Source organism: Apodemus sylvaticus, chromosome 5 (genome assembly GCF_947179515.1).
Source record: "Apodemus sylvaticus chromosome 5, mApoSyl1.1, whole genome shotgun sequence".
NCBI classification, from domain to species: Eukaryota; Metazoa; Chordata; class Mammalia; order Rodentia; family Muridae; genus Apodemus; species Apodemus sylvaticus.
The window spans coordinates 86,831,424-86,859,273 of record NC_067476.1 but is presented as its reverse complement, the minus strand read 5'-3'; the positions used below and the strand labels follow the sequence as shown (position 1 = coordinate 86,859,273).

The 27,850-nt window shown below is 39.4% G+C and overlaps 1 protein-coding gene across 1 annotated transcript in view; it reads right to left on the bottom strand.

The window, feature by feature from the left end:
• Positions 1 to 27,850, bottom strand: part of Ccdc73 (coiled-coil domain containing 73) — a 99,152-nt gene that overhangs the window by 10,261 nt on the left and 61,041 nt on the right. Inside the window, exons 9-13 of the mRNA XM_052183131.1 lie at positions 16,021 to 16,149; positions 15,255 to 15,314; positions 14,318 to 14,422; positions 8,069 to 8,179; positions 5,790 to 5,924 (exon numbers count right to left, since the gene is read on the bottom strand). Of these exons, the coding sequence (XP_052039091.1) occupies positions 5,790 to 5,924; positions 8,069 to 8,179; positions 14,318 to 14,422; positions 15,255 to 15,314; positions 16,021 to 16,149 (540 nt within the window). The remainder of the gene's footprint in view (positions 1 to 5,789; positions 5,925 to 8,068; positions 8,180 to 14,317; positions 14,423 to 15,254; positions 15,315 to 16,020; positions 16,150 to 27,850) is intronic.

Sequence of the window (27,850 nt, the reverse complement as noted above, 5' to 3'; positions counted from 1 at the left end):
AAAAGGTTTCCTTTTTTCTCTCAGACAAAGTATGACCCATAATGCACTACACTAGGCTTTGGGATGTAATAATAAACAAAACACATTCCCTGCCCTCAAAAGACTTAGTTTAGTATGCATATTAAAATAGAAATAAGGCAACTTCAGTAAAATGTAGGAAATGTACAGCATTATAAGCCCACACAGATTGCCATGGTCCTGCTGTAAAGCATGATGAGGAACACAGAAGAGGATGAGGAGAGCAGGGAGGGAGCAGGAACAATGGAAGGGTTGGGGAAGGAGCTGAAGGCAGACTTTAGAGTCGAAGTGACGACCTCCTCCACTTCTCTTTCTAAGCCAGTTAACTAAACCCAACTCACACGCAAGTGTGCCTGCTTTCTCCTCTGTGGCATGGAAATGCTGTAAAGATGAAGTCATGTACACAAAACCTTTACAGCACACTGTCCTCAGTTGCTAAGTACAGGAGCTATTTTCACCAGTTTAAGGGTCAGCCTAGGAGGTAAAGGGGAAAGAATAAAGCAGTAAAATACAGTAGAGGAAAAATGAGATGGGTAATTGAAGGGGACAAAAAATTATAAACACTTAAAGAGACTGCAAAGTATTGGTTGGACACAGTGTCTGCTGGGTGCAGTATTCAGTGGATGGACTGGAGTGACAAAACCAGATTGTCTTATTCTGAAGAACGAATGGGAGTAAGAAAGAAAAAGAATATCTTTATTCTTTCAGCAAACTTGCCTCAACATAAAAAGAAAAGACTTGGAGATGGATTTAGAACTTAGAATGATTGTTAGATTTTTGTCAAAGGCCTTTCTCCATTTGATGATCATGTGGTTTCTGTCTTTTAGTCTGTTTATGTGGTGGATTATGTTTACAGATTTAGATATTTGGAGCCATCCCTGAATTCCTTAGGTGAAGACAATTGGATCCTGATATGTAATATTTTTCATATGTTTTTTTAATTTGCTTTGCAAGTATTTTATTGAGAATTTTTACATCTATGTATGTTCCTCAAAGATTAGCCTATAACTTTATTTTTTGTTGGATTTTTATCTGGTTCTATAAATTAGGTAAAAGCAAAGTGTATAATAACAATAACACAAAGAATGTGAAGGAGAAAATGACAACATGACTTGCAGAGGCTATTCCCATCAAAAGCTCTAAAATATTGTTATTTGAAAATGTATTATGACAACTACAGAGCAGGGAGATCACCGAGCTATGGCATGAGGGCCAAGCCTGTTCTTGTACATATGATTTTACTGATACAGAACAATGTTTATTGTAAATATTTAACATTATTAAGCTGTGTGTATAAAATGTTAAAGTAGCAAACTTTATGTTACATACATTACCATAATAATAAAATATAAGTAATAGTTGTCTTGGAATACATAAGTAAAAGGCATTCTCCTACCATTACTTATCATAGCAAAAGGCAACAGGGAGCAGAACATGGAGGTGTGTACTGGGAATGCCCATACTCAGGGAGACAGAGGCGGGAAGATGATAAAATTCACATTCATCCTTGGCTACAAAGTGAGTTCAAGGCAGCTTTGGCTACAAAGGACCCTGTCTAACAAACAACAGGAACAGCAACAAAAGGGGGCGGGCAAAAGAGAGAAAGAGAGAAAATGAACATTTCCATTAAAGTAATGAAATAAAGTTATAACGTAAACACTAATCACTTCTGTTTTGGTATCTTTTGTATTATTGATTTTCTTATTTTTCTGAGATACAGAAAAAGCATGCAGTTGGGTACATAGGAAGATGGGGAGGAGCTGGAAGGGAAAATCATGACCAAAATATATTTTAAACCATTAATAATAAAAAATGGAGCTGCTGAATTCATTATCAGATAGAGTAGACCTAGGACATTACCAGAATAAAGATGAGTACTTTACAATAGTAGAAAGGCCAATAAGTCAAGAACTTGTAACAATCTTAAGTGTGTCTTAACAGTCATAGTCAAATACCTACTGAATTTAAAATACATGAGGTAATAGCTCACAGAATTGGAAAGAGAAAGAAACCCACAGCTGAACGCAGGCAAGACAAGAGCACAGACAGCTCAGGGGCAAAGGCTGGAGCAGTGCTGGTAGCCAGCCTCACCTGGTGAGCACTTATTCACCATTCACCAAAGCAGCAGCAGAATAGATTTCATTTTTAAGGGTATGTGAAATATTCACCCAGATAGAAAATATGCTTTATCACAAAACGAGTCTTAATATAAAGGTATGAAAGGTCTTTCATAAAATGTTATCTTGCTACAACCAATTTTAATTAGAAAATTCTCAAATATTTGGAGATTAAACAACATATTTCCAAAAGGTCACACTAACACCCATGGGTCAAAATATTATTCCACAATAAAAATAAGACACTTTGAACTGCTAGGCATGATGGCACACACTGTAATTCCAGCATTCAGGAAATGGAAGCAGAAGGGTCACAAGTTCAAGGCCAGTCTTGGTTACACAGGGAAATCCTATATAATGATGATGATGATAATTATAATTATTAATTTAAATAAAATCTCAAGGGCTATGGATGTAGCTCAGTGCCAGAATGTTTTCCAAGCATATGTGCAAAGTCTGAGATTCAATCCGCAGCACTGAGTAAGAGTGGACATTATATAGCTAAAGCTACCAAGAGAGACTTCATAGCTTTAACTTCAAACTTTAAATGCTTGGAATCAGAAAACAAGATAAGTAAACAATTAAAATTTTAAGTTGCAATAATCAGTAGCTAGAAAGAGGAAATAAATCCAAAGTAACTGGTATGGAGAAAATCAGAAAGCAACATCAAAACAGCAAGTGGGAGGGGGGAACACACAGGAAACCAAAGAAGCCTAGTTTTCTGAAAAGGGCGGAAAAATGGAAAATACTCTAACCAAACTGAGCAAGAAAAAAGAAAAGACTTGAATTCCCACTCTCAAGAATGAAAATAGATGTAACAGATATCCCTGATTTTCAGATCATTATTAGGTGCTATATTGAAAGCTTATAATCTAATACATTTTAAAAATATAGAATAATGAACATTTCTAGACAAATATGACTTATTAAAATTGAACCAAGAAGATAAAGAAAACCTAAGCAAATCAAAACACACAGTTATTTATTTAAATAATAATTTAAAAAAATCTCTCCAGTATCGAACAACAAAATGTCCAACACTAGACAGACTCACTGCTGAATTTTATCAGCCACTCCAAGAAGACTGGTTATTCAGAACGCAATGCTGAACCCCAATATGCAGTCAAGGTACAAAGGACATTGGGAAACACTCATTGCAGTAGTTGTGTAAATAAGATGGCAGTCAGACACAACTGGCATGGAACTCAACAACACACTGAAGAGATTATACACCATGATCAACTGAGATGTATCCCGGAGACACAAGAATGCTTTTCATACACACCAATAAACGGCCCAGCAAACAGTCAAGGATAAAAATCATAGAATCATCTAAATAAATGGAGAAAAGGCTTTTGGGCAAATTCAACATCCTTCATAAAAGCCCTGAAAAAACTAAGCACAAAAGGATTGTACCTGATTGTTGCCAGGTGGTAGTGGCGCACGTCTTTAATCCCAGCACTTGGGAGGCAGAAGCAGGCGGATTTCTGAGTTCGAGGCCAGCATGGTCTACAAAGTGAGTTCCAGAACACAGCCAGGGGGCTAGACAGAGAAACTCTGTCTCGATAAAACCAAAAAAAAAAAAAAAAAAAAAAAAAAAAGATTGTACCTGAACACCATAGAAAGGCTGTAGAGCTATCATGATCCTGATTGAAACTGAAAACATATTTTCTAGTAATACAATAAGACAGGGAGAGGGGCACAACCAGGAAAGGAAGAAGTTACATTTTCCATGCTTGTAGATGATGTAATCCTATACTGAGGAAAAAACAAAGATTCTCCATGAATACTTTCAGATCTCATAAGCAAATCCAGCAAAATAGGGCAAAATGGGTAAAGCAAACCACACCAGCTTGTCTGTGTGCCTATGAACTCCCAAGAAACTAATCAGGGCCATCTCCCATGGGGGCAGTCTCGGGAAGAAACACTCAGTATCCGTATTTGCATCTCTGGGGCTGACCAAAACTAACTTAGGAGAGGAAAAACTTCTGTCACAGGAATCCCAGGTCACAGTCCATCTTGAGGAAATTGAGGCAGAATCCCAAGGAAGGACCCTGGAGGCAGGAACTGAAGTAGAGAACTCTAAGGAATGCTCTCTGGCTTCTTCCTCAGCTGCCTTTCTTCTTCTTCTTTTTTTTTTCTTTTTTTCTTTTTAAGTGTATAAAGAATTTTTATTTACAATACTGTATACCCATAAAAGCCTTTCAAAAATGTTCAGGATCAAATCCAAGACCTTCATTCATAATTCATACCCAGTCTTAGGAAACTGCTTCTAGACTTTTTTTTTAAGAAAAAGTTAAGTAGGATGGATTTTGTTTATTTAGGTTGTAGTTGTCTGGAAATTGTTTTTGTTTTTGTTTTTGTTTGGTTTTTTATTGAATATCATCTTTACTTACATTGCCAATGGTAAAACCTTTCCTGATTTCCCCCCTCCCCAAAGACCCCCAACCCCTCCTTCCACCCCCTGCCTCCACCCGACCCACTCCCACTTCCTTCCCCCCCATTTCCCTTTGATGGGGAATCTATTGAGCCTTCACCTGACCAAGGACCACTCCTCCCACTGATGCCCCACAAGACCTTTCTCTGCCTTTCTTATCCAACCAAGGATGACCTGCCCAGGTGGGCACCACCCTCTTCCTCAGTCATTAATCAAGACATGACCACAGTCTTCAATTGAGGCAGATCTTCAGCTGAGGTTTCCTGTTTCCAGTGACACTAGTTTGTGTCAAATTGGCAAAAACTAACACAATCTCAAGGGAAACAGTAGAACTTTCTTTCAGAAACTGATAAACTCTAAAAGTGAAATGGAAATGGAAGAAATCTACAATAGCAAAACGGAACTGAAAATAAAACAACGAAACTGAAGAACCTCTACCCTATGTTAAGATGTATAAGGGCTGCACTGATGACGACACTGCGCTACTGGTATCAGTTTCTGTGTCTGATAAATTCAGGATCAACTCAAGAAAGTCCAGAAATAGACCCACATACCGAAAAATATCGTAAGCTACAGTGGAAAAAGGAACAGTGTTTTCTTTTTCTTTTCTGTTCCTTTCTTTTCCTTCCTTCCTCCCTTCCTTCTTCCTTCCACCCTTCCTCCCTTCCTTCTTCCTTCCTCCCTTCCTTCCTTCCTTTCTTCCTTCCTTCCTCCCTTCCTCCCCCTTCCTTCTTCCTTCTTCCCTTCCTTCCTCCCTCCCTCCCTCCCTCCTTTCCTTCCTTCCTTCCTTCCTTCCTTCCTTCCTTCCTTCCTTCCTTCCTTCCTTCCTTCCTTCCTTCCTTCCTTCCTTCTTTCCTTGAGACAGAGACTATGCATAGTCCTTGCTGTCCTGGAACTTGCTTTGTAAACCAGGCCAGCCTCAAACTCAAAGAGATCTGCCTGCCTGTCCCTCCTGAGTGCTGGAATTAAAGATGTGCCCCACCATACTGGGCAAGAAAGGGTTTTCAACAAATATGGTCCTGAGGCAATTAAAAATCCATATTCAAGAGATTCTTGAGCCTTATGTTAATCTCCACAGAAACACCAAATAAAAATGTATAGCAAACAATATGGCTTTACTAACTTGTTAAAATCTGAGCAACTTAAAAATGGAAAAAAAATCACTAGCAATGGTCCTAATTTAACAGTTAATACCCCAAAACATATTTAAATTTTACCTGAAACTTCTTACATTCCTCATTTTTTTTCTGTTCATATAGCTTGTTGTAATGTTCTTGCAACTTAACATGAGCTTTCTTAAGTGATGAGAGCTCAGTTTTAATCCCATTCAGTTCTCCACTAAGTTCTTCAACCTTGAATAAAATTAAACCAAAATAAGCAAGTATATAAACTTTACCTGAAAACATTGTTATAAAAAAAGTAAAAATAACAAAATTAACTATTCTTATTTAGAAGTAACACTGTAAATAGTGACAAGTATTTCAGAAATGTTATTGTATAATTATACTTTTTTGAAAACTGTGAGGCTTAGAAAGATTAAGTAACTTACCCAACTCAGTGCAGAGTTTCAAACTCAGGAAAGAGTGGTCAAGCTAGAAATACAAAATAAACCAAGGGCCTGCACTGCTAAAACTTACTTACAAATAAGATTTACTTCTAGTCGGAAAATCATACGAAAATTGCACCTGTGCTGATTAAATCTCCATCACCTCACACTGCACATGCAGTCTAGCTGAACCAGCTGCAGGTGTACACCGCTCAGTGCTACACAGACACTGGCAGCTCACATTTACACCTGGGAACTGGGCACCCACTGCCTGTGCAGCCCACAATCACTTTCTTTGGAGATCTCTTTCCATAGAAAGCTCACATGTGATAACAAACACACAGACTACATAGATCTGATCTCCATTTAAGAAAATCCTTACAAAACCAAAGAGGCTTTTTTTTTTAGCTCAACCATATTTTGTTTAGTACTACAAAATTATTATAGTTTATGACTGCAGAATCTCAAAATCCTATGATAAAGCCATTTTATTTACACTTGCAAACAACAACCTCACCAATAAAACTGCCTTTCTTTTTTCTAAGAAAAGAATGTGTTGTTCAGGTGTTTATGTGTGTGTGTGCTCATGGAGGCAAGAATTGGGCATCAGAACCCTGGAGTTGCAGGAGGTTGTTCACTTCCCCAGGTGGGTGCTGGGAACTACACCTGGTCCCCTGCAAGACATGCCACCTCTCCAGCCCCATTTCCTCTATGCTCCATCTCTTTCTTTGGCTCTTGGAAGTTGGCCATTGTTGTATTCTCAGAAGAGAAAATTGTTCTGCTTAACTGATCCTTTCCCAGCATGCTTTCTATATTTAGTTCGCAGCTCCTTGTTACTTTTAAGCCCTAATCCTCAAAGCCGCTTCCACAGCCTTAAAGACAGTATGAGAAGGGAGGGAGTGGGAAGCAGGGCAGAGCAACTGAGCTTACTGGACTTGTTGCTTGATAATATATTTTACTGGTGGATATTATTAACCAATTTTTAGTACCATGATATAAATATGGAATATTTTTCTTTAGATTTGAGTAACGTATATCAAAAACCATCAATGACCAAGTTGATCTCTTAAAAATATAAATTAGAAAAACTTAATAGTTACAAATAATCAAATTTTCTACATCTGCAAAAAATGTTTTAAAATGTTTATTCAAATAAATTAGTACAATAAAGGAAATAATATAATTAGTACAGAGTCTAAATTAAATATTTCTAAAACATAGTTTTATAAACCCACAGAGACTTTCTAGTGTGTTCTTTTATTAAAGAGTGATTAAACCATGCTTTCTATATGTCATAGCTTGAGAACAACTGTTTTAAATCCTTTCTAAGGAACTGAAAAGGCAATGAAAATTGATACTAAGAAAAGACAATTTTGTGATCCATCACTCTTTAAAGTGAGATTTTGCTTTGCAACTTGAATTTACATCATTTTCTACATCTGTTTTACACATTTTATCAAAATTAGCACTTAGTGTAAAAGAAGTGTGAGTTAAAGGAAGTAGCTATTTATAGTATACAATTTTATAATTGATAAACAGCGATCAGCTCCTGCACACAAGTTCTGACACAGCTCAACAAAACTCCTGAGGCTCTGCTCACCTACCATGGCTTACATAGGATTCTAATTCACTACGACACACCCAATCACTTTTTAAAATGCAAATTAATTTCTTTGTCACATATTAATAGCTATTCTATATCATCACATTTGCATTATATGTATGTATAAAACTCATACACAGATAGTCTTCTATGCATGAAAACATCAAAGGGAATTTTATTAAATTTAGTTTTTAAAAATATACTTACTTTGGATAAAATATGATTGCAAGAACAAAATGTGTCTGACTTATCTATTTTGTAGTATTTTCTTAGCATTCAATAGTTATTTTAAATGTCTGTAAATATTTAAAATACCTTAGAATTTTATAAATATTAAAGAAACCTACATGTTTCTTCCAAGTTCCTAGCGCTCTCTCATGTTCCTTCTCAAGATGAAGGAACTTTTCTTCATTTTCTTTTACCTTCTCCCTTTGCAGCTCATTATCTCTTTCAAGGGTCTGCAATAAAATTAATTATCCAAAAAATAATCAATACCACATTAATGAATTTTGATGTGTTTTATGTTGCTCAGACCTTTACGTGGAACATGCTGAAAGTGCCATGCAGATCACTGGTAATGTGCTACCTCAACAATAATTTTCATAAATTAACAGAAAGGTGCTTAGAGTTTAGCTAACAAGAAATAGGGGGAGGCTATGATGAAGAAACGGCTATAAAAGGGCATAAAAACATTGCCATTATTCAGTTTCACTGCATAAGTTTTAATGTACTGAAAAAGTAATATAAAGTACAGCGTTGAAAGCATGAACTGTAGCATAATCCAGCCTAACCTTCTAAAGATTTTAACTACCATAGGGTGTTTTTATCTGTTTATTTTAGAAGTTAACTGGCTAGAAAACCTTAAAAAACAATTCTAATTTCAAATTAATACTTTTCAGGCTAACTTATTTAACACATCATTTAGTTACTTCATTGAATTAATGTTATAGAATCACTCTATCCCATTGCTTCAAAAAAACTTTTTTAAGAATAAAAAATACTGCCAAGTATTTTCTAATACTAGAATTTTGGAACTAAGAATCACTAATTTTGTTGTTTCTTTTCTATCTACTTGTATTTCAAACTGAAAAAAAAAGGTATCTATATATCATATACATCTAGAATTTTAATTTAATTCATTTAAATCATCTTATCATTTAATTCATTTGTAAAGCCAGGTCCACTTGATAAAAATTCCTAGCCACACAATACAATATAAAAGGGAAAGGTGGAAATGACCTCTCTGAGTTTTTCTCCCCAGAGTTAACCCTTTACATGTTTCTGTAATCATACTACTCACTGCAGAAAAGCACACAAAACATCTTCCACATACATCTGAGAACCCTGTCACACATACTTAACTGTTCTGTAATTAGCTTTTTTAAAATGTGAACTATCTCATTTACTTCCCATACTATTACTATAATATATAACATTAATATAGATTCATCTCATTTAAAAGTATTAAGAACAGTCTTTCTAAAGAGTTCTTAATTACATCTAGAATTTCAGATGAGATCAGGCGTGTTCAGGGTGGTATGGCTGTAGACACATCTAGAATATCAATGTATAAATATATCTGTGAAATTCGGGCAACACATCTAAAAAAAGCATTTTGTAACTTATGATAAGAACATTCTTCTCTGTCTCAATAGGAGTTATGCACTTTGAAATATCTAAATAATACCCATTCTAATTGCCCTATTTCAGAATGTGAACACTTTCACATAATACACATTTTCTTAATCCATGGTTACGTGTAATAATCAGGCAGTTTTAAAATATGGTTTAAAAATTAATAGACACAGTATTTTAATATTTCAATATCTTTTTACAGTATCTATTTATATGGGCAATATACTCTATATGATGGTTTGTATATGCTAGTCCTAGGGAGTGGCACTATTAGAAGGTGTGGCCTTGTTGGAGGAAGTGTGTCACTGTGGGGATGGGCTTGGAGATTTTCCTCCTAGATGCCTGAGCGTGCCCAGTCTGTTTCTGGCTTCCTTTGGATAAAGATGTAGAACCCTCAGCTCCTCCTGCACCATGCCTGCCTGGATGCTGCCATGCTTCTGCCTTGATGACAATGGACTGGACCTGTAAGCTAGCCCCAATTAAATGTTGTCTTTTATAAAACTTGCATTGGTCATGGTGTCTGTTCACAGCAGTAAAAACCTAAGACATTCTATTTTAGAAAGTAGATCAATGATTAGGAAAGAGATGAGAGAACATACCACAGTCACATTAACAATAAATGACCAACAGCATCATGTTTTTAAAACAGTGTGTATTAGGTGTTTTCTCAATTCCTTCTGGTTCATACCTATCTAAAAAAATATGGCTTCCTTCAGGCATTCTGTTGCAGATTTTTGGAACCCTTCTACCCTTCCATTACAACTTGATTTATTATTCTCCGTTGATGCCAGGTTATCAGTGAAGATTCCCTCCTCTCTTGCAGTCCCCTGTTTCCTAGATCTCATGGTTACCACGTTCTTCCTTTACTTCCTTTTTGGGGTACAGCAAACTGTTGTATCATGATTAAGCAGGCATGAATGGTAACTGTTTCTGGGGCCCCCTATAGCTACTGAGAAATTGCAAAACTCTACTTTGGTGATTTCCTCCCAACCTCTACAGACACAACTCTATTTTTTTTCTACCCTCCAGTTTTGTCAATGAGAAAGCTAAGGCTGATGTGTTATTCCAACTCCTAATTCTTTCCGTGCCATACTTTTCTGCAGTTTTAAAAGTCTTTTTAGCTGGGCAGTGGTGGCGCACGCCTTTAATCCCAGCACCTGGGAGGCAGAGGCAGGCAGATTTCTGAGTTCGAGCCCAGCCTGGTCTACAGAGTGAGTTCCAGGTCAGCCAGGGCTATACAGAGAGACCCTCTCTCAAAAAAAAAGTCTTTTTATGTGTAATGAATATTTTACAATGATATACACTGATACTAGGCAAAATTAACTTATATCCCTCAGGCTTGTGAAAACTTTTTGTATTGTTTCTTTGATCATTCTTTTTCCTTCTTCTTGGTTCTCTCCCTTTCTCTGAAACATACCAGACTACTCAGACTGAGTCTCTAATTCTTTTTCTCTCATTTTCAACCTCTTCCCTTGTGTGCAGTGTGTGTGTGTGTGTGTGTGTGTGTGTGTAGGCCAGAGGTCAACTCCAGGTATCATTCTTCAGGCTCAGATGGGGATTTTGTTATTGCTTTGTTGTTGTTTTAGAAACAGCAACTCTCATTAAACTAGAGCATCTACCATGTAAAATAAGCCCCAGGGATCTGCCTGTCTCTGCCTCTCAGCACTGGGAAGCTCACAGAACCTCAGCTGGGTTTTTAGTGGTTGCAGGCAGGGTATTTAACTCAGGTCCTCATGCTTGCATGACAAGCACTTCACCACCTGAGCTACTTTCCAGTTCTACCCATGCGTCTATTGATCCTACTATCTAATATACTGAAACAACTACCTCAACATTATCTTTGAGAATAAGTTTATCTTATTCTGTGTTTATGGATTTCTAATTCTTGTTCTGTGGATTAGTAAGCATATTTCCTTTAAGCAGTCTTGGTTTTATGTGTTTTTTAAACTGCTATTTTTGTCTGCTTTTCACATGAGAGATTTTCTTCAAGTGTCCAGTAATCCTTAGGAATGTGTTTGTACTTAAGAATGAGGTATTAACAAGATGGTCAAACACTAGACTTCATTGTGGGAAGTTCTGGCTTAACTATTTCTTTCAGAAAACATTAACTGAAGGAACTAATTTCTTCCCTTTTGGGAATGTTACTTTCCTCAGAAAGGAATCTCCCATTCACTTACCTGGGGATTAGAATAGTTGTCCTGTAACTGGGAGAACTACACTGGCAGGGTGTCTTAGTCAAGGTTTCTATTCTTGCACAAACACAATGACCAAGAAGCAAGATGGGGAGGAAAGGGTTTATTGAGCTTACATTTCCATGTTGCAGTTCATCACTAAAAGAAGTCAGGACTGGAACTCAAGCAGGCAGAAAGCAGGAGCTGATGCAGAGGCCATGGAGGGATGTTTCTTACTGGTTTGCTTCCCCTGGCTTGCTCAGCCTGCTCTCTTATAGAACCTAAGAGCACCAGCCCAAAGGTGGTACCACCCACAAGGGGCCCTCCCCACTTGATCACTAATTGAGAAAATGCCCCACAGCTGGATCTCATGGAGGCACTTCCCCAACTGAAGCTCTTTTCTCTGTGATAGCTCCAGCCTGTGTCAAGTTGACACACAAAACCAGCCAGTACACAGGGTATTTTCACTATAATGTTTCCAGTAATGTACTGATAGAGGAAAGAGAAAGGGAGGTCAGATGAAGAGAAGGAGGAGAAAAGAAGGAAAGAAAGAAAGGGGGAAGGGAAAGAGTGGTAGAAAGTACAGTTGGGCTGACAGAAACAAGTAGGAAGAGAAAGAAGAATTTACAATAGTTGCCATTTCTGCTAGAGACATGATTAATCTCAGGCCACTACTATTTTGACAATCATTTCCTAACAGTAAGGGGGCTGCAGTACATTACTAGATCCCTTTCAACCTCATCTTTCTCTCAGATTCCAACTGTACACCCCCAAGAGGGGAGAGCCACCTCCTGTGGGGTGGAAGGAGGAATCTGGGGTTGCAATAGTCTTCACAGATGTTCTCATCTGGATTTTTCAACTGCATATCCCACTTCAAAAGACACAGGATACTATAATTCCTGACCATTTCTGGGTTTAGTTTTGTTTGTTAACTGGTGTGTAGATATAATCCAGTGTCTCACTGTCTTAGGCTTTCTATTCCTGTAAGAAAACACTGTGACCAAAACCACCGTGAGGAGGAAATGGTTTATTATGAAGTTCCAAACCACAGCTCATCATCCATGAGGTCGGATCAGGAGTCCAACCCAGCAGGGACCTGGAGGTAGGGACTGGTGCAGAGGTGGTGAAGGAGGCTGCTTCCTTGCTTATTCCTCATGGCCTGCTCAGCCAGCTTCCTTAGAGCATCCAGGGCAAACAGCTGAGGGGTAGCACTGTCCATGGTAAGCTGGGCTCTCCCACATCAATACATTAAGAAAATGTACCACAGGCTTGCCCACAGGCCAGGCTAGGGCAGGCATGTTTCTCAGTTGGAGTTCCCTCCTCCAAAATGACTCTAGCATGTATCAATCTGACATAAAATTTACAATGCTAGGCAAGGACCCTACCACTCAGTCATATCACAAGCCTCATGTCCATAACTTTGATTAGGTTTCTATTTCCTGTTTCTGCACATTGTCCATCTTGTTCACGTTTAAAGCTTGGCCTTTTATGCTTTTTTCATCATTTTCATGTTCTTATAGATTTATTGCCATTTTACAGCATTTTCAAAAGGTGGCAAAAATTAATGTAGGTTAAATTAATCATCTTAAGCTGGAAGTCATAACGAGGTAGTCTCTAACTTGGGAAGAGCTCAAGCTTATTCATGCCACACAACTTATTGGCTTAAAAACACTTAGTAAAGCCCTCCTGCATGCTTGACCCGATCTAGTGTGTTTATGATCCTTCAGCTACAATGTTGCTGTCTTTATGGAAGTTATACCTTATCAGGAATATAAACTTGTACATAATATAAACACACATGAAAATATGTTATTATTTCCAACAATGCTGAATTACCAAATCTGAAAAACATTGTAAAAATGGATATTGTAATAGATCACACAAATCAATTGCTAAATCCTTCAATTTTCAAAAACTAGTAAATGTTCTAGTTAATACAGTAAAAATACAATAACAAGAATAAAATATAAAGATTACTCTTAATACGATGACTATAGAAACATAACTAAACTTACAACTGGAATTTAGCTGTCTATGTTCTTTCTAAATTCACTTCTAAAAGCGTACGACGGATGACAGCATAACTGCAGAGCACTGAAAACCACCAGCCGTTACCAAGAGCAATGATCCCTTTTAGTGCAGGTGGAATCAGAGTGCTGCTCAAGAAAACACTTGCCATATCTAAGCAGTGGAATCCTTAGCAACAGCTCAGCACTAATATTTTGTTCTGCTATATATCAGTCGTTCCTAGACATCAGTCTGCAGCTAAGCACTGACCCACATCAAACTTCCCACTAGTCCACAGGCAAATGTCATTACATGACTTTCCTTATAATGATCGGTCCTTTATCCTGAGATTATAGCTTTAAAACACATATATTTTTAATGTCCTGTCTTATAAAATGATGGTGATGATAGATGATAATGTCTTCTTTTTTAATGTGATACTTGACAAACTTTGTACTATATTAGTGAAGGAATCTAGAATCTTGACTTTTAAAATTAAATGATAGGGCCTGGCATGGTGGCACTCACCTTTAATCCCAGCACTTGGGAAGCAAAGGCAGGCGGATTTCTGAGTTCAAGGCCAGCCTGGTCTACAGAGTGAGTTCCAGGACAGCCAGGGCTATACAGAGAAACGCTGTCTTGAAAAACCAAAATAAACAAATAAATAAATAAATAAAATAAATAAAATTAAATGACAGAACAAGATACTTAAATGCAACTAAACAAGGGAAGCATATTAAATAAAAATTTACATAAAATAAATATTAAATATATGTATATAACCTGATTATTTTCTCTTAGCATCTTCAATTCTGCACTGATTTCAGTATTAGCTTGAGTTTCTTGCTGAAGTAATTGCTGCATATGTTGAAAAGAAATGATGATATCCTTCAAAAACATAAAAATATATCATGTTTCTAAGTTTGTTCTTCAAATATATTTCTGGTTTTAAGCTACTGTTATAGCTTAATTTTCATATTATGTATTAAGCTAATAGTACTTCTATAATCTACTATCTAAAATGATTACTGTTACACAAATGTCTATCAAGTATTATTTCTAAAAGTCACGTAATAAGTTTTTGAAATGGGTCACAGATTATAAGACATTACTGAATAAGGTAAAAAGTTCAAAACTGAAATAAACTTGTTGCCTTACTCACCCAACAGTGAGGAATATATCACTAGGAAAATGTTGCATGAACTATAATATTATAAAATGATTCTACAGACCAGGCTGTCACCAATCAAATGGAGATAAAGCAAAAAAGAGAAAAGACTGAAGAAGAAGAGGGGCTGGGGGACAGCCCGAAGGTTAGAGCACTTGTTGCTATTGCAGAGGACCTAGGTTTGGTTCCGGGCACCCACATGAGAGCTCACAACCATCTGTAACTTCAATTCCAGCAGATCCAACGTCCATAAACGTGGTGCAGGCAAAACATTCATATACATAAGATAAATCTATTTTTAAAATAACTGTAGTTTCCACAAACTATTCTTTAATTAGAAGAATAGATTCAAATGAGAAGAAACTGTCCTAAAATAACACATGGCGTGTGTATGTATGTGTCTGTGTGCTCGAAATACATAAATATTTCCACTTAGGACATGTTAGCTGAACACCTATTCCACAGCTAGGCAAATATCATTCCACATCTACTTCCCACTACTGTTTTTTTGAAATATTAACTAACTCCAAAAATATGTGATAACTGGCTTACCTGTTTTTCTTCTTGAAGGTGGGTAATCTCTTCATTAATTTTCTTATTTAATTCTAATTCCTTAAAATTGAAGAATTTTAAAGTTATAATGTAAAATTCAGTAAATTCTATATTCAATTCAGTAGCTATGTTTATGATGAGACATTGGCTCCAGTGAATTAAAAAGCTCAGTGTAGTCTAGTGCAAACAAATGTTAAAACTATAAAATTTCTTCTCTTAAATGTTATTTAGGGGCTGAAGAGATATCTCAGCAGTTAAAAGAGCTGACGGCTCTTCTAAAGGTCCTGAGTTCAAATCCCAGCAACCACATGGTGATTCCCAACCATCTGTAATGAGATCTGACTCCCTCTTCTGGTCCATCTGAAGACAAACACAGTGTACTTACATATAATAATAAATAAATCTTTAATGGAGCAAGTGGGACCAGCCAGAGTGAGCAGAGGTCCTGAATTCAATCCCCAGCAACCACATGATAGCTCACTGCCATCAGTACACCTTCAGTGTACTCATATACATAAAATAAATATATAATTATTTTTTAATTGTGCCATAAAATCACCTGAAGCAACATTTGAGTGGGATTAAAATTGTTATGACCAAATTTTGAACTGTTTTTGCTAATGACAAAAAAATGACAAAAAATCTAATAATTTTGAAAATATTGATATATTATTTTTACTCTATTAACTTACAAACAAGAAATATTTTATGCAATAATACTGAGTTCTCATAGTTTTGGTAAACTTAAATAAATTGAACCAAATACCATGTTGAGTCTTTCTCGGAGCTCTTCATATTTTTGTTCTTTAACTATTAGATCTAAATTTTCTTCCTCCATCTTATGCTGACATGTGACCTTGGACCTAATCAACTCTGAAGCTGCTTTCTTTAGTTCCTTAGCATAAGAAACAAAAAGCAAATTCAGTATGTATATATATATTTCAATAAAGCAAGATATTTTCATGATTATTTCCAAATCTTTAAATGTGGATCTAATCTATACATTCAATTCAGCTCGCTGCAAAGTGACACTTCTAACTTACAGACTGAGCCCTTGATGAAAAAGATCTCATGGTGGAGTGAATGCCCAACGAAATTTTACTAATCTATCAAGGTCCTTTATGGAAAAAAGTTTTTGAAAGACAGAAGCTAACAAATAACTGTGTCCTAAGGAACCCTAACACTCATAGATGAGATAAGAGGCCAATACCAAATGTTGGAAAGTACAGCCAGGGGAGAAGCCCAAGAATGTGGGCTTCAAAAGAAACTCAGGGATTCCACCAAACTGGATGCCTCAGCTCTACATGCCACAGCTTCAGATAGTTCTGTGTAAATCCCCGTTCAAAACCTAGGAGTATTAGTCTTAGGTTCACACACTACTTTTGGACATGCACATTGCATAATCATGTGGATTTAGCAGTAGGGTTTTTCTTAGAAAAGCAGCAGGCAATTCACCGTCTGGCAAATGAGAACTCTCAGCTTGTACTAAAGTAACTAAACAGGACTGGAGAGAGCTCCGTTGTGAAGAGCACTTGATGCTCATGCAAAGGACCCAGGTCCAATCTAGCATCCTTATGACATCTCACAAATATCCCTAACTCTAGTTTCAAGGGGTCCTATAGGAGCCTAGTCAGACCTCTTCAGGCACCAGGCACACACATGTACCTGGAGGCAAATCATGTGTACACACAAATAAAATAAAAATTCATTATATAACAAAACAAAAGTTTAGATGACAAAAGCAAGACTTGAATTAGAGAAATGTGTGGATGGCACATACCCTTCATTTGACCATTCTTACCTGCCATGCTTTTCCCACACTGCTCTCTGTCCTACATCACTGATCTCTGGGAGAACAGGAAATCCTGGGTTCTTTGGACCCCAGTAGGGTTAGATCTATGGGCAATACCTGTGTAGTAGCTGCCTCCCTATAGAACACAATCTAGTAACAACCCTGCATCTTCAGGAACTCACAGCTCAACCTTCTGTGCCATAGCTACAGTTCTCTCAAAGTCTCACAGTGCAAACTTCTAGTTTCTTTGCATCAGATGGTGTTTTGCTGGGGCAAACATGTGAACGAGTATTTTCTTGAAGCAGACACAACTGAAAGGACATTTTACTAAAGCACACATGTAAAGGAATGTTTCATTGAAGTGGGCACAGGTGAAAGGATATGTCACTAAGGCAGACTCGTGAAGGAATGTTTTGGCTGAAGCACAGGTAAAAGAACGTTTTACTAAAGCAAGCACTGTGAAAAGACACATGATGAAGGATTCTTTGCTAATAACATGCATGTATTAGTCCACCTTACACTGTGTGTTGGGCTCCATTTATCATGACTCCATAGGGAGAAATGCTCCAAAAAACGTCTGGTGGTGTGCTGGTGGCTTCATGGACTCGGGCCAAATGGCAGAGTGATGTCAGCTGATAGAGACTCACATGGAGTTTTGCTAAGACATACTCATATGCTGAGGCAAGGCATGAGGCAAGGCCAGGCCTGTGGAGGACACATGATATTTGGAGGGAGTATAAATAGGACTGACTGTGAGAGGGGCTTGCTTGCATAGCTAGCTCTGCAATGCTTCATGGTCTCAGGTCTTCGCTGATAGTCATTTCCTTGATAGTCATATCAAGAACTCATCCTGGCATCCCTGGTGATACTAACCCTTCTGCTGACTCATGCTGATTTTTTTGAGGCCTAGTTGTTCCTGCTAGGTAGTGCCACCACTGCTGCTATCCGACACTACTGAACTATACTGCTGGTATCTTTGTGAATTATTTGTGAGTAAATCAAGCTGTTGCTGTTGAATCCTATGAGCTGAACTGCTGATTACCTGACAACACAGATGGGATTTTGCTCCAAAGAACCTTTTCTAAATGAGTCCACTTCCCCCGTATCCTAATAACCTTCCTTTTCTACTACCTCTGGTGGGTGGTGGGCAGGAAGGGAGGTTAAGGTGTTTAAGAACTATTGTTAAAAGTAGGCTTTGACCCTCTCTCCATATCTTTTCAATATAGTACTTGAATTCTAGCTAGAGCAATTAGACAACATAAGGAGCTCAAAGGGATACAAATTGGAAAGGAAGAAGTCAAACTATCACTATTTGCAGATGATATGATAGTGTACTTAAGAAACCCAAAAAACTCCACCAGAGAACTCCTACAGCTGATAAACAACTTCAGCAAAGTGGCTGGTTATAAAATCAACTCAAGCAAATCAGGAGCCTTCCTATACTCAAAGGATAAGCAGGCTGAGAAAGAAATTAGGGAGATGACACCCTTCACAATAGCCACAAACAATATAAAGTATCTTGGGGTGACTCTAACCAAACAAGTGAAAGATCTGTATGACAAGCACTTCAGGTCTCTGAAGAAGGAAATTGAAGAAGACCTCAGAAAATGGAAAAATCTTCCATGCTCGTGGACTGGCAGGATTAATATAGGAAAAAAATGGTCATCTTGCCAAAAGCAATCTACAGATTCATCTAGAATAACAAAAAACCCAGGATAGCTAAAACTATTCTTAACAATAAAAGAACTTCTAGGGGAATCAGTATCCTGGACCTCAAGCAGTACTACAGAGCAATAGTGTTAAAAACTGCATGGTGTTGGTTCAGTGACAGGCAGGTAATAGAATTGAAGACCCAGAAATGAACCCACACACCTATGGTCACTTCATCTTTGACAAAGGAGCTAAAACCATCCAGTGGAAAAAAGATAGCCTTTTCAACAAATGGTGCTGGTTCAACCGCAGGTCAGCATGCAGAAGAATGCAAATTGATCCATTCTTATCTCCTTGTACTAAGCTCAACTCCAAATGGATCAAGGATCTCCACATAAAACCAGACACACTAAAACTAATAGAAAAGAAACTGGGGAAGACCCCTGAGGACATGGGCACAGGGGAAAAGTTCCTGAACAGAACACCAATAGCTTATGCTCCAAGATCAAGACTTGACAAATGGGACCTCATAAAATTACAAAGTTTTGTAAGGCAAAGGACACTGTTGAAAGGACAAAACAGCAACCAACAAATTGGGAAAAGATCTTCACCAACCCTACATCCGACAGAGGGCTAATATCCAATATATACAAAGAACTCAAGAAGTTAGACTCCAGAGAGCCAAATAACCCTATTTAAAAAAAAATGGGGTATAGAGCTAAACAAAGAATTCTCACCTGAAGAACTTCGAATGGCTGAGAAGCACCTTAAGAAATGTTCAACATCATTAGTCATTAGGGAAATGCAAATCAAAACAACCCTGAGATTTCATCTCACACAAGTCAGAATGGCTAAGATTAAAAACTCAGAAGACAGCAGGTGTTGGCGAGGATGTAGAGAAAGAGGAACAGTACTCCACTGCTGGTGGGATTGCAAGTTGGTGCAACCACTCTGGAAATCAGTCTGGCGGTTCCTCAGAAAACTGGGCATGACACTTCCGGAGGACCCTGCTATACCTCTCCTGGGCTATCCACTCCCAGAGGATTCCCTAGCATGCAATAAGGACACATGCTCCACTATGTTCATAGCAGCCTTATTTATAATAGCCAGAAGTTGGAAAGAACCCAGATGTCCCTCAGTGGAGAAATGGATACAGAAAATGTGGTATATTTACACAATGAAATACTACTCAGTAAAAAAAAATGAATTCATGAAATTCTTTGGCAAATGGTTGGAGCTGGAAAATATCATCCTAAGTGAGGCAACTCATTCACAAAAGAACACACATGGAATTCAGTCACTGATAAGTGGATATTAGCCCAGAAGCTCTGAATGCCCAAGACACAACTCACATATCAAATAATTCCCAAGAAGAAGGAAGGAGAGGGCCCTGGACCTGGAAAGACTTGATGCAGCATTGTAGGGGAATGAAGAATGGGAGGAACAGAAGAATGGGAGGGGGTGATTGGGGAACAGGCAGAGGGAAGATGGCTTATGGGACTTATGGGGAGGGGGGACCCGGGAAAGGGGAAATCATTTGGAATGTAAACAAAGAATATTTTTGTTTTTAGAGTGGAGGAACTCTAGAGAAAATAAAAAAGTGGGCTTTAAAAAAAGTAAAGCTGACACCACTGTTCTAGTCCCTGCCCCTTAGGTTGTAACAATGGTTGGCATTTTTCCCTCTACTTTTATCTATAGGATGCTTCACCACCCTTTGTTTTCTTAACTCTGTCAACAATTATGTAAACATATTCCCCATTAAACTTTTCCATTACCAACCCCAATGTGTCTTATTTTTCTCGATCCAACTCCATTTAATACTTTTGTGTAAAAAAATTAAAAGGACATCTGTATTAGCCAGGATTTTCTAGAGTCACAGAAAGAACTTATGAGTAGCCTCTATATAGTAAGGAAATTTGTTGATGACTTAGAGTCTGTAATCTAACTCCCAACAGTGGTCAGCAGCTGTGAATAGAAGTCCAAGGATCTAGCAGTTGTTCAGTCTCACAAAGCAAGCCAAGGAAGAGAGAGTGAATCTTCCTTCTTCCAGTGTCCTTATGTAGGTCTCCAACAGAAGGTGTGGCCCAGATTAAAGGTATGTACCACCAAACCTGGATCTGGGACTTGTTTTATCCCAGATGACCTTGAACTCAGCCATCTCCCAGTCTTAATCTTCTGGGATTCATAGCCACTATGCCTCAAGATCTCCAAGCCAAGATCCAGGTCAGCCATCTCCCAGCCTTTAGATTAAGATCACAGGCCAGTCTTCTAATTCTAGATTGTAGCTCATTCCAGATAGTCAAGTTGACAACCAGGAATAGCTACTACATCTCAAGGATAGGAGAGGTACAGGAAAGAAAAAGCAAGAAGCAGGGGAAACTAGGAAATAATGTTGAATACATAGATAGGTAAAGGGGAAATGTTTCATAGCTTGAGATTCAAGTTGGTGGGCAAAAGAAAAATACTTAGTTGAACATTTCTTTCTACATCTACCAAGTACTTACTCTGTGTCAAGTGACAACGGCTGCCTTAAACTTGTAGCCTAATAAATTAGTTTGTTTAAAAGAGTGGAGGAACTCTAGAGAAAGAACACTAGCTAGCTGGCTATCATGTATTAGCCCCAGCAGGAGGCCATGAGTGTGAGGCAGGTCAGAAACACAGGGGTTGAACAGGACTATGGAAGCAGAAAGAAGACCCTCATCCAGGATTCTGACTGAAGCCAGTTGAAATCAAGAATTCCTACATGATTAACAATGCTTGCTTAAGGCTTCTCTCCTTTCCCAGCTATAAACCTGCAGTCTTCCAGGAATCACTCTAGAAACCCCACTTAAAGCAAAAGACATGTCCTAAGCTTTTGTGCACCCACCCATAAGAGCTCCCAGATTTTCTTCATCAGATGGAATCTATCCAAGTCACCATTTTCAGACTAGTGACTTTTTGCTTCCTTCTTTGTTTCAGGTATGGAGAAAATGGAAAAGTGCAAACTCTAGAATGTGACCAGTTACCTTAGATGTTATAATAAATCACAGAGAGATGGCTTCCAAGCAGTTTAAAACAAACAGAAGAAGAATCGGTGTGGTAGTTCAGTGCTTTGGGAGGCTGAGGTAAGATGACAGCTTAAGCCTGGGGATTCAAAGCTAGCCTGGGAAATAAAATAAAATCCCGAGGAAGCTGAGAGAGGAAGGGAAGGAGAGAGAGAGGGAGGAAGAGGAAGAAGGTGAAGGAAGAGAGGACAGAAAAGAGAAAGAGAGAACTGAGGGGTGCATTGAAAACTTGAGCCTAGGGCAAATGTGCAAAGAGATGCACAGAATCATCGAGTGGACAGCAAAGAACACAAATCCACTGAAAGAAAAGCTGTCAAAAGAGGACAAACAGGGACCAGGAGGAAAATTCTGAAAGAGTGAGAGGAACAGTCAGAGAGGCAGAGTAATCTTTTGTAGAGCTTGAAAAGACCTTTAACTTCTCGGCAGCGGCGGCGGTGGCAGCAGTGCAGCAGTGGCTGGTCCAGCTGAAGGGCCATCGGCAGTGGAACCAAGGCGACACAGGGTCCAGTTAGGCCCTGCGCCCACAACCACTGACCGTCACTGACCAGCCGGGCGGCAAGCAGCTGCGGATTTGCGGTGCCTTTTGCAGCACGGAAGCCACTTCAGAACTCGGCCTCCCGCCAGTCAGGAGAGGCTCACCTCCATCTTGGTTTCAGACTCCAGAGAGATCGGACAGACTGAGGTACACAAACATAACCCGAGGCCAACATTGCGGGGGTCTGAGCCTGACAAGCATTGGCCTGCACCCAGGCCCTGGGCTGTTTGGGGGACCATCGGGGTGCCAACCCAGCCAGCAGGTTTTTTTGCCCTGGCCGGCGCGTGCGCCGCCATTTTGCCTACAGGACCCAGAGAGCTCAGGAGGGCAGAGACAGCTAACAAGCATAGCCTGAGGCTAACAAAGCGGGGGTCTAGGCCCCAACAGGCCCTGGACTGACCCCAAGAACTGGGCAGATTGGTGGGCCATCTGTGTGTCAACCCGCCCAGGAGGTTGTTAGCCCAGCAGACTCTCCCGGCACTTTCGGGGAGCGCAAGCGCGCACGCCCGCCATCCTGGTCACCTGGCGGACCCGTTGACAGTCAGCGCCTGAGGGGAACTTTGCTCGGACCTTGGCCTCCCAGGCTTTTGCATGGACCCAGGGCCTGGGCGCCCAGGCTAACCTTGTGTGCGCCAGCCCGGTTGGGGGATCAGTTGCCCAGTGGAGTGATTAGCGCGCAGGTGAGGTCCCTGCTGCATACACCATCTGCGCTCCCTGGGGGTGCACACAGGCTCCATCTGGTTCACAGACACAATCTGGGGCAAAGCACACTAGAGCTGCAAGGGCACCCAAGAACACATCAGCAGGCCAGCGGGGAGAAGTCGGTGAGCTCCGGTGAATCCAGCAGGCGCCAGCGGGAGCCTTCGGGTGCCTGCTTTGGAATCTGAACGGCCAGGGCTACAGTGCTCGGTCTCCAGGAAGTGCGGGAGACCCGGTGTGCACCCAGAGGCAGTCTGGGAGCTCGCAGCGCGGCTTGCTCCTGGGGCCCAGAGCTTGGGTCCCAGTCCTGAAGCCTCTGGCTGGAGCCCTCAGCTCAACTCTCTCCATTTCCGGATCCAGATCAGCCTGGGTGGCAAAACCCAGGTCCTCTCCAGGTCCTGCAAGAGGCAGGAGGGGCTTCTGGGAGGCCAGCTGGGAGAAGTCGGTGTGCTCCAGTGAATCCAGCGGGAACCAGCGGGAGCCTTCAGGTGTCTGCTTCGGGATCAGAACAGCCTGGGCAACAGCACCCTGTCTCCAGGCAGTGCAGGAGGTAAGCTGTGCACCAGAGGCCACCTGGGAAGGGGCAGCTTGCACTGGTGAGTCCAGCACTGACAAGACCAACTAACACCAGTGAGAACTAGATGGCAAAAGGCAAACGCAGGAACGTCACTAACAGAAATCAAGGCAATATGGCAACATCTGAACCCAATTCTCCTCTACCAGCATGTCCTGGATACCCCATCATACCAGTAAAACAAGATTTGGATTTAAAATCACTGGTCATGATGCTGGTACAGGAACACATGAAGGACATACTTAAAGAAATTCAGGAGAAAATGGATCAAAAGTTAGAAGCCCTTGCAAGGGAAACACAAAAATCATTGAAAGAAATCCAGGAGAATACAAAAGCCAATAATGAGGAAACGCAAAAAAACACTTAAAGAAATACAGGAGAACTTTGGTCAACAGGCTGAGGTCATGAAAGAGGAAACACAAAAATCTCTTAAAGAATTACAGGAAAGCACAAACAAGCAAGTGAAGGAGCTAAGCAAAACCATCCAGGATCTAAAATCAGAAGTAGAAACAACTAAGAAAACTCAAAGGGAGACAACTTTGAGGATAGAAAGCCTTGGGAAGAAATCAGGGGACAGAGATGCAAATATCAACAACAGAATACAAGAGATAGAAGAAAGAATCTCAGATGCTGAAGATTCCATAGAAACCATGGACTCAACAGTTAAAGAAAATGCAAAATGCAAAAAGCTTGTAACCCAAAATATCCAGGAAATCCAGGACACAATGAGAAGACCAAACCTAAGGATTATAGGCATAGATGAGAGTGAAGATTTACAACTTAAAGGGCCAGCAAATATCTTCAATAAAATTATGGAAGAAAACTTCCCTAACCTAAAGAGAGAGATGCCCATGAATATACAAGAAGCCTACAGAACTCCAAACAGACTGGACCAGAACAGAAATACTTCCCGTCACATAATAATCAAAACACCAAATGTTCTAAACAAAGAAAGAATATTAAAGGCAGTAAGAGAAAAAGGCCAAGTAACATATAAAGGAAGACCTATCAGAATCACAGCAGACTTTTCACCTGAGACTATGAAGGCTAGAAGGTCCTGGGCAGATCTCATGCAGACTCTAAGAGAACACAAATGCCAGCCAAAACTACTATATCCAGCAAAACTCTCAATCACCGTAGATGGAGAAACTAAGATATTTCATGACAAAACCAAGTTTACCCAATATCTATCCACAAGCCCAGCCCTACAAAGGATAATAGGAGGAAAACACCAATACAAGGAGGGAAACTTCACCCTGGAAAAAGCAAGATAGTAACCTTTCATCAAACCCAAAAGAAGTTAAGCAATCAAATTTAAAAAATAATGTCAAAAATGATAGGTAGTAACAATCACTATTCCTTAATATCTCTTAACATCAATGTACTTAATGCCCCAATAAAAAGACACAGACTAACTGACGGGATACGTAAACAGGACCCTACATTTTGCTGCTTACAGGAAACACACCTCAGGGTCAAAGACAAACACTACCTTAGAGTAAAAGGCTGGAAGACAATTTTACAAGCAAATGGTCTCAGGAAACGAGCTGGAGTAGCCATTTTAATATCAGATAAAATTGACTTTCAACCCAAAGTCATCAAAAGAGACTCTGAGGGACACTTCTTGCTGGTCAAAGGAAAAATACAACAAGAAGAACTCTCAATCCTGAACATCTATGCTCCAAATGCAAAGGCACCCTCTTTCGTAAAAGAAACTTTATTGAAACTCAAAGCACACATTGCACCTAACACAATAACTGTGGGTGACTTCTACACTGCACTTTCCTCAATGGACCGATCAGGAAAACAGAAACTAAACAGGGACACAATGAAACTAATTGAAGCTTTGGACCAATTAGATTTAACAGATATATATAGAACATTCTATCCTAAAGCAAAAGAATATACCTTTTTCTCAGCACCTCATGGTACCTTCTCCAAAATCGACCATATAATTGGTCACAAGACAGTCCTCAACAAATATAAGAAGATCGAACTAATCCCATGCCTCCTATCTGATCACTATGGAGTAAAAGTGGTCTTCAATAGCAACAAAAACAACAGAAAACCCACATACACGTGGAAACTGAACAATATTCTACTCAATGATACCTTGGTCAAGGAAGAAATAAGGAAAGAAATTAAAGACTTCTTAGAACACAATGAAAATGAAGACACAACATACCCAAATCTATGGGACACAATGAAAGCAGTGCTAAGAGGAAAACTCATAGCCCTGAGTGCCTCCAAAAAGAAAATGGAGAGAGCATACATTGCCAGCTTAATGACACACCTGAAAGCCCTGGAACAAAAAGAAGCTATTTCACCCAGGAGGAGTAGAAGGCAGGAAACCATCAAACTCAGGGCCGAAATCAATCAAGTAGAAACAAAGAGAACCATACAAAAAATCAACAAAACCAGGAGCTGGTTCTTTGAGAAAATCAACAAGATAGATAAACCCTTAGCCAGACTGACCAAAGGGCACAGAGAAAGTATCCAAATTAACAAACTTAGAAATGAAAAGGGAGATATAACAACAGAAACTGAGGAAATCCAAAAAATCATCAGATCCTACTACAAGAGCCTGTACTCAACACAACTGGAGAATCTGGAGGAAATGGACAATTTCCTTGACAGATACCAAATACCAAAATTAAATCAGGACCAACTAGACCATCTAAACAGTCCCATAATGCCTAAAGAAATAGAAGGAGTCATAGAAAGTCTTCCAACCAAAAAAAGCACAGGACCAGATGGTTTCAGTGCAGAATTCTATCAGACCTTCAAAGAAGAGTTAACACCAATACTCTTCAAACTATTCCACAAAATAGAAACAGAAGGAACACTACCCAATTCCTTCTATGAAGCCACAATTACACTGATACCAAAACCACACAAAGATCCAACAAAGAAAGAGAACTTCAGACCAATTTCCCTTATGAACATCGATGCAAAAATACTCAATAAAATTCTTGCCAAACGAATCCAAGAACACATCAAAACAATCATCCACCATGATCAAGTAGGCTTTATCCCGGGAATGCAGGGTTGGTTCAATATACGGAAATCCATCAATGAAATCCACTACATAAACAAACTCAAAGAAAAAAAACCACATGGTCATTTCATTGGATGCTGAAAAAGCATTTGACAAAATTCAGCATCCTTTCATGCTTAAAGTCTTGGAGAGAACAGGAATTCAAGGCCCATACCTAAACATAGTAAAAGCAATATACAGCAAACCGGTAGCCAGCATCATACTAAATGGAGAGAAACTTGAAGCAATCCCACTGAAATCAGGGACCAGACAAGGCTGCCCCCTTTCTCCTTATCTTTTCAATATTGTACTTGAGGTACTAGCTCGGGCAATTCAACAACATAAGGAGGTCAAAGGGATACAAATCGGAAAGGAAGAAGTCAAACTATCATTATTTGCAGACGACATGATAGTCTACCTAAGTGACCCAAAAAACTCCACTAGAGAGCTCCTACAGCTGATAAACAACTTCAGCAAAGTGACAGGTTATAAAATCAACTCAAGCAAATCAGTGGCCTTCCTATACTCAAAGGATAAGCAGGCTGAGAAAGAAATTAGGGAAATGACTCCCTTCACAATAGCCACAAACAGTATAAAGTATCTTGGGGTGACTCTTACCAAACATGTGAAAGATCTGTATGACAAGAACTTCAAGACTCTGAAGAAGGAAATGGAAGAAGACCTCAAAAAATGGGAAAACCTCCCATGCTCATGGATCAGTAGAATCAATATAGTTAAAATGGCCATTTTGCCAAAAGCAATATACAGATTCAATGCAATACCCATCAAAATCCCAAATCAATTCTTCATAGTTAGAAAGAGCAATTATCAAATTCATCTGGAACAACAAAAAAACCCAGGATAGCTAAAACTATTCTCAGCAACAAAAGAAAGTCTGGGGGAATCAGTATCCCTGACCTCAAGCAATACTACAGAGCAATAGTGTTAAAAACTGCGTGGTATTGGTACAGTGACAGGCAGGAGGATCAATGGAACAGGATTGAAGATCCAGAAATGAACCCACACACCTATGGCCACTTGATCCTCGACAAAGAGGCTGAAAACATCCAATGGAAAAAAGATAGCCTTTTCAACAAATGGTGCTGGTTCAACTGGAGGTCAGCATGCAGAAGAATGCGAATTGATCCATCCTTGTCTCCTTGTACTAAGCTCAAATCCAAATGGATCAAGGACCTCCACATAAAGCCAGACACTCTGAAGCTAATAGAAAAGAAACTGGGGAAGACCCTTGAGGACATCAGTAC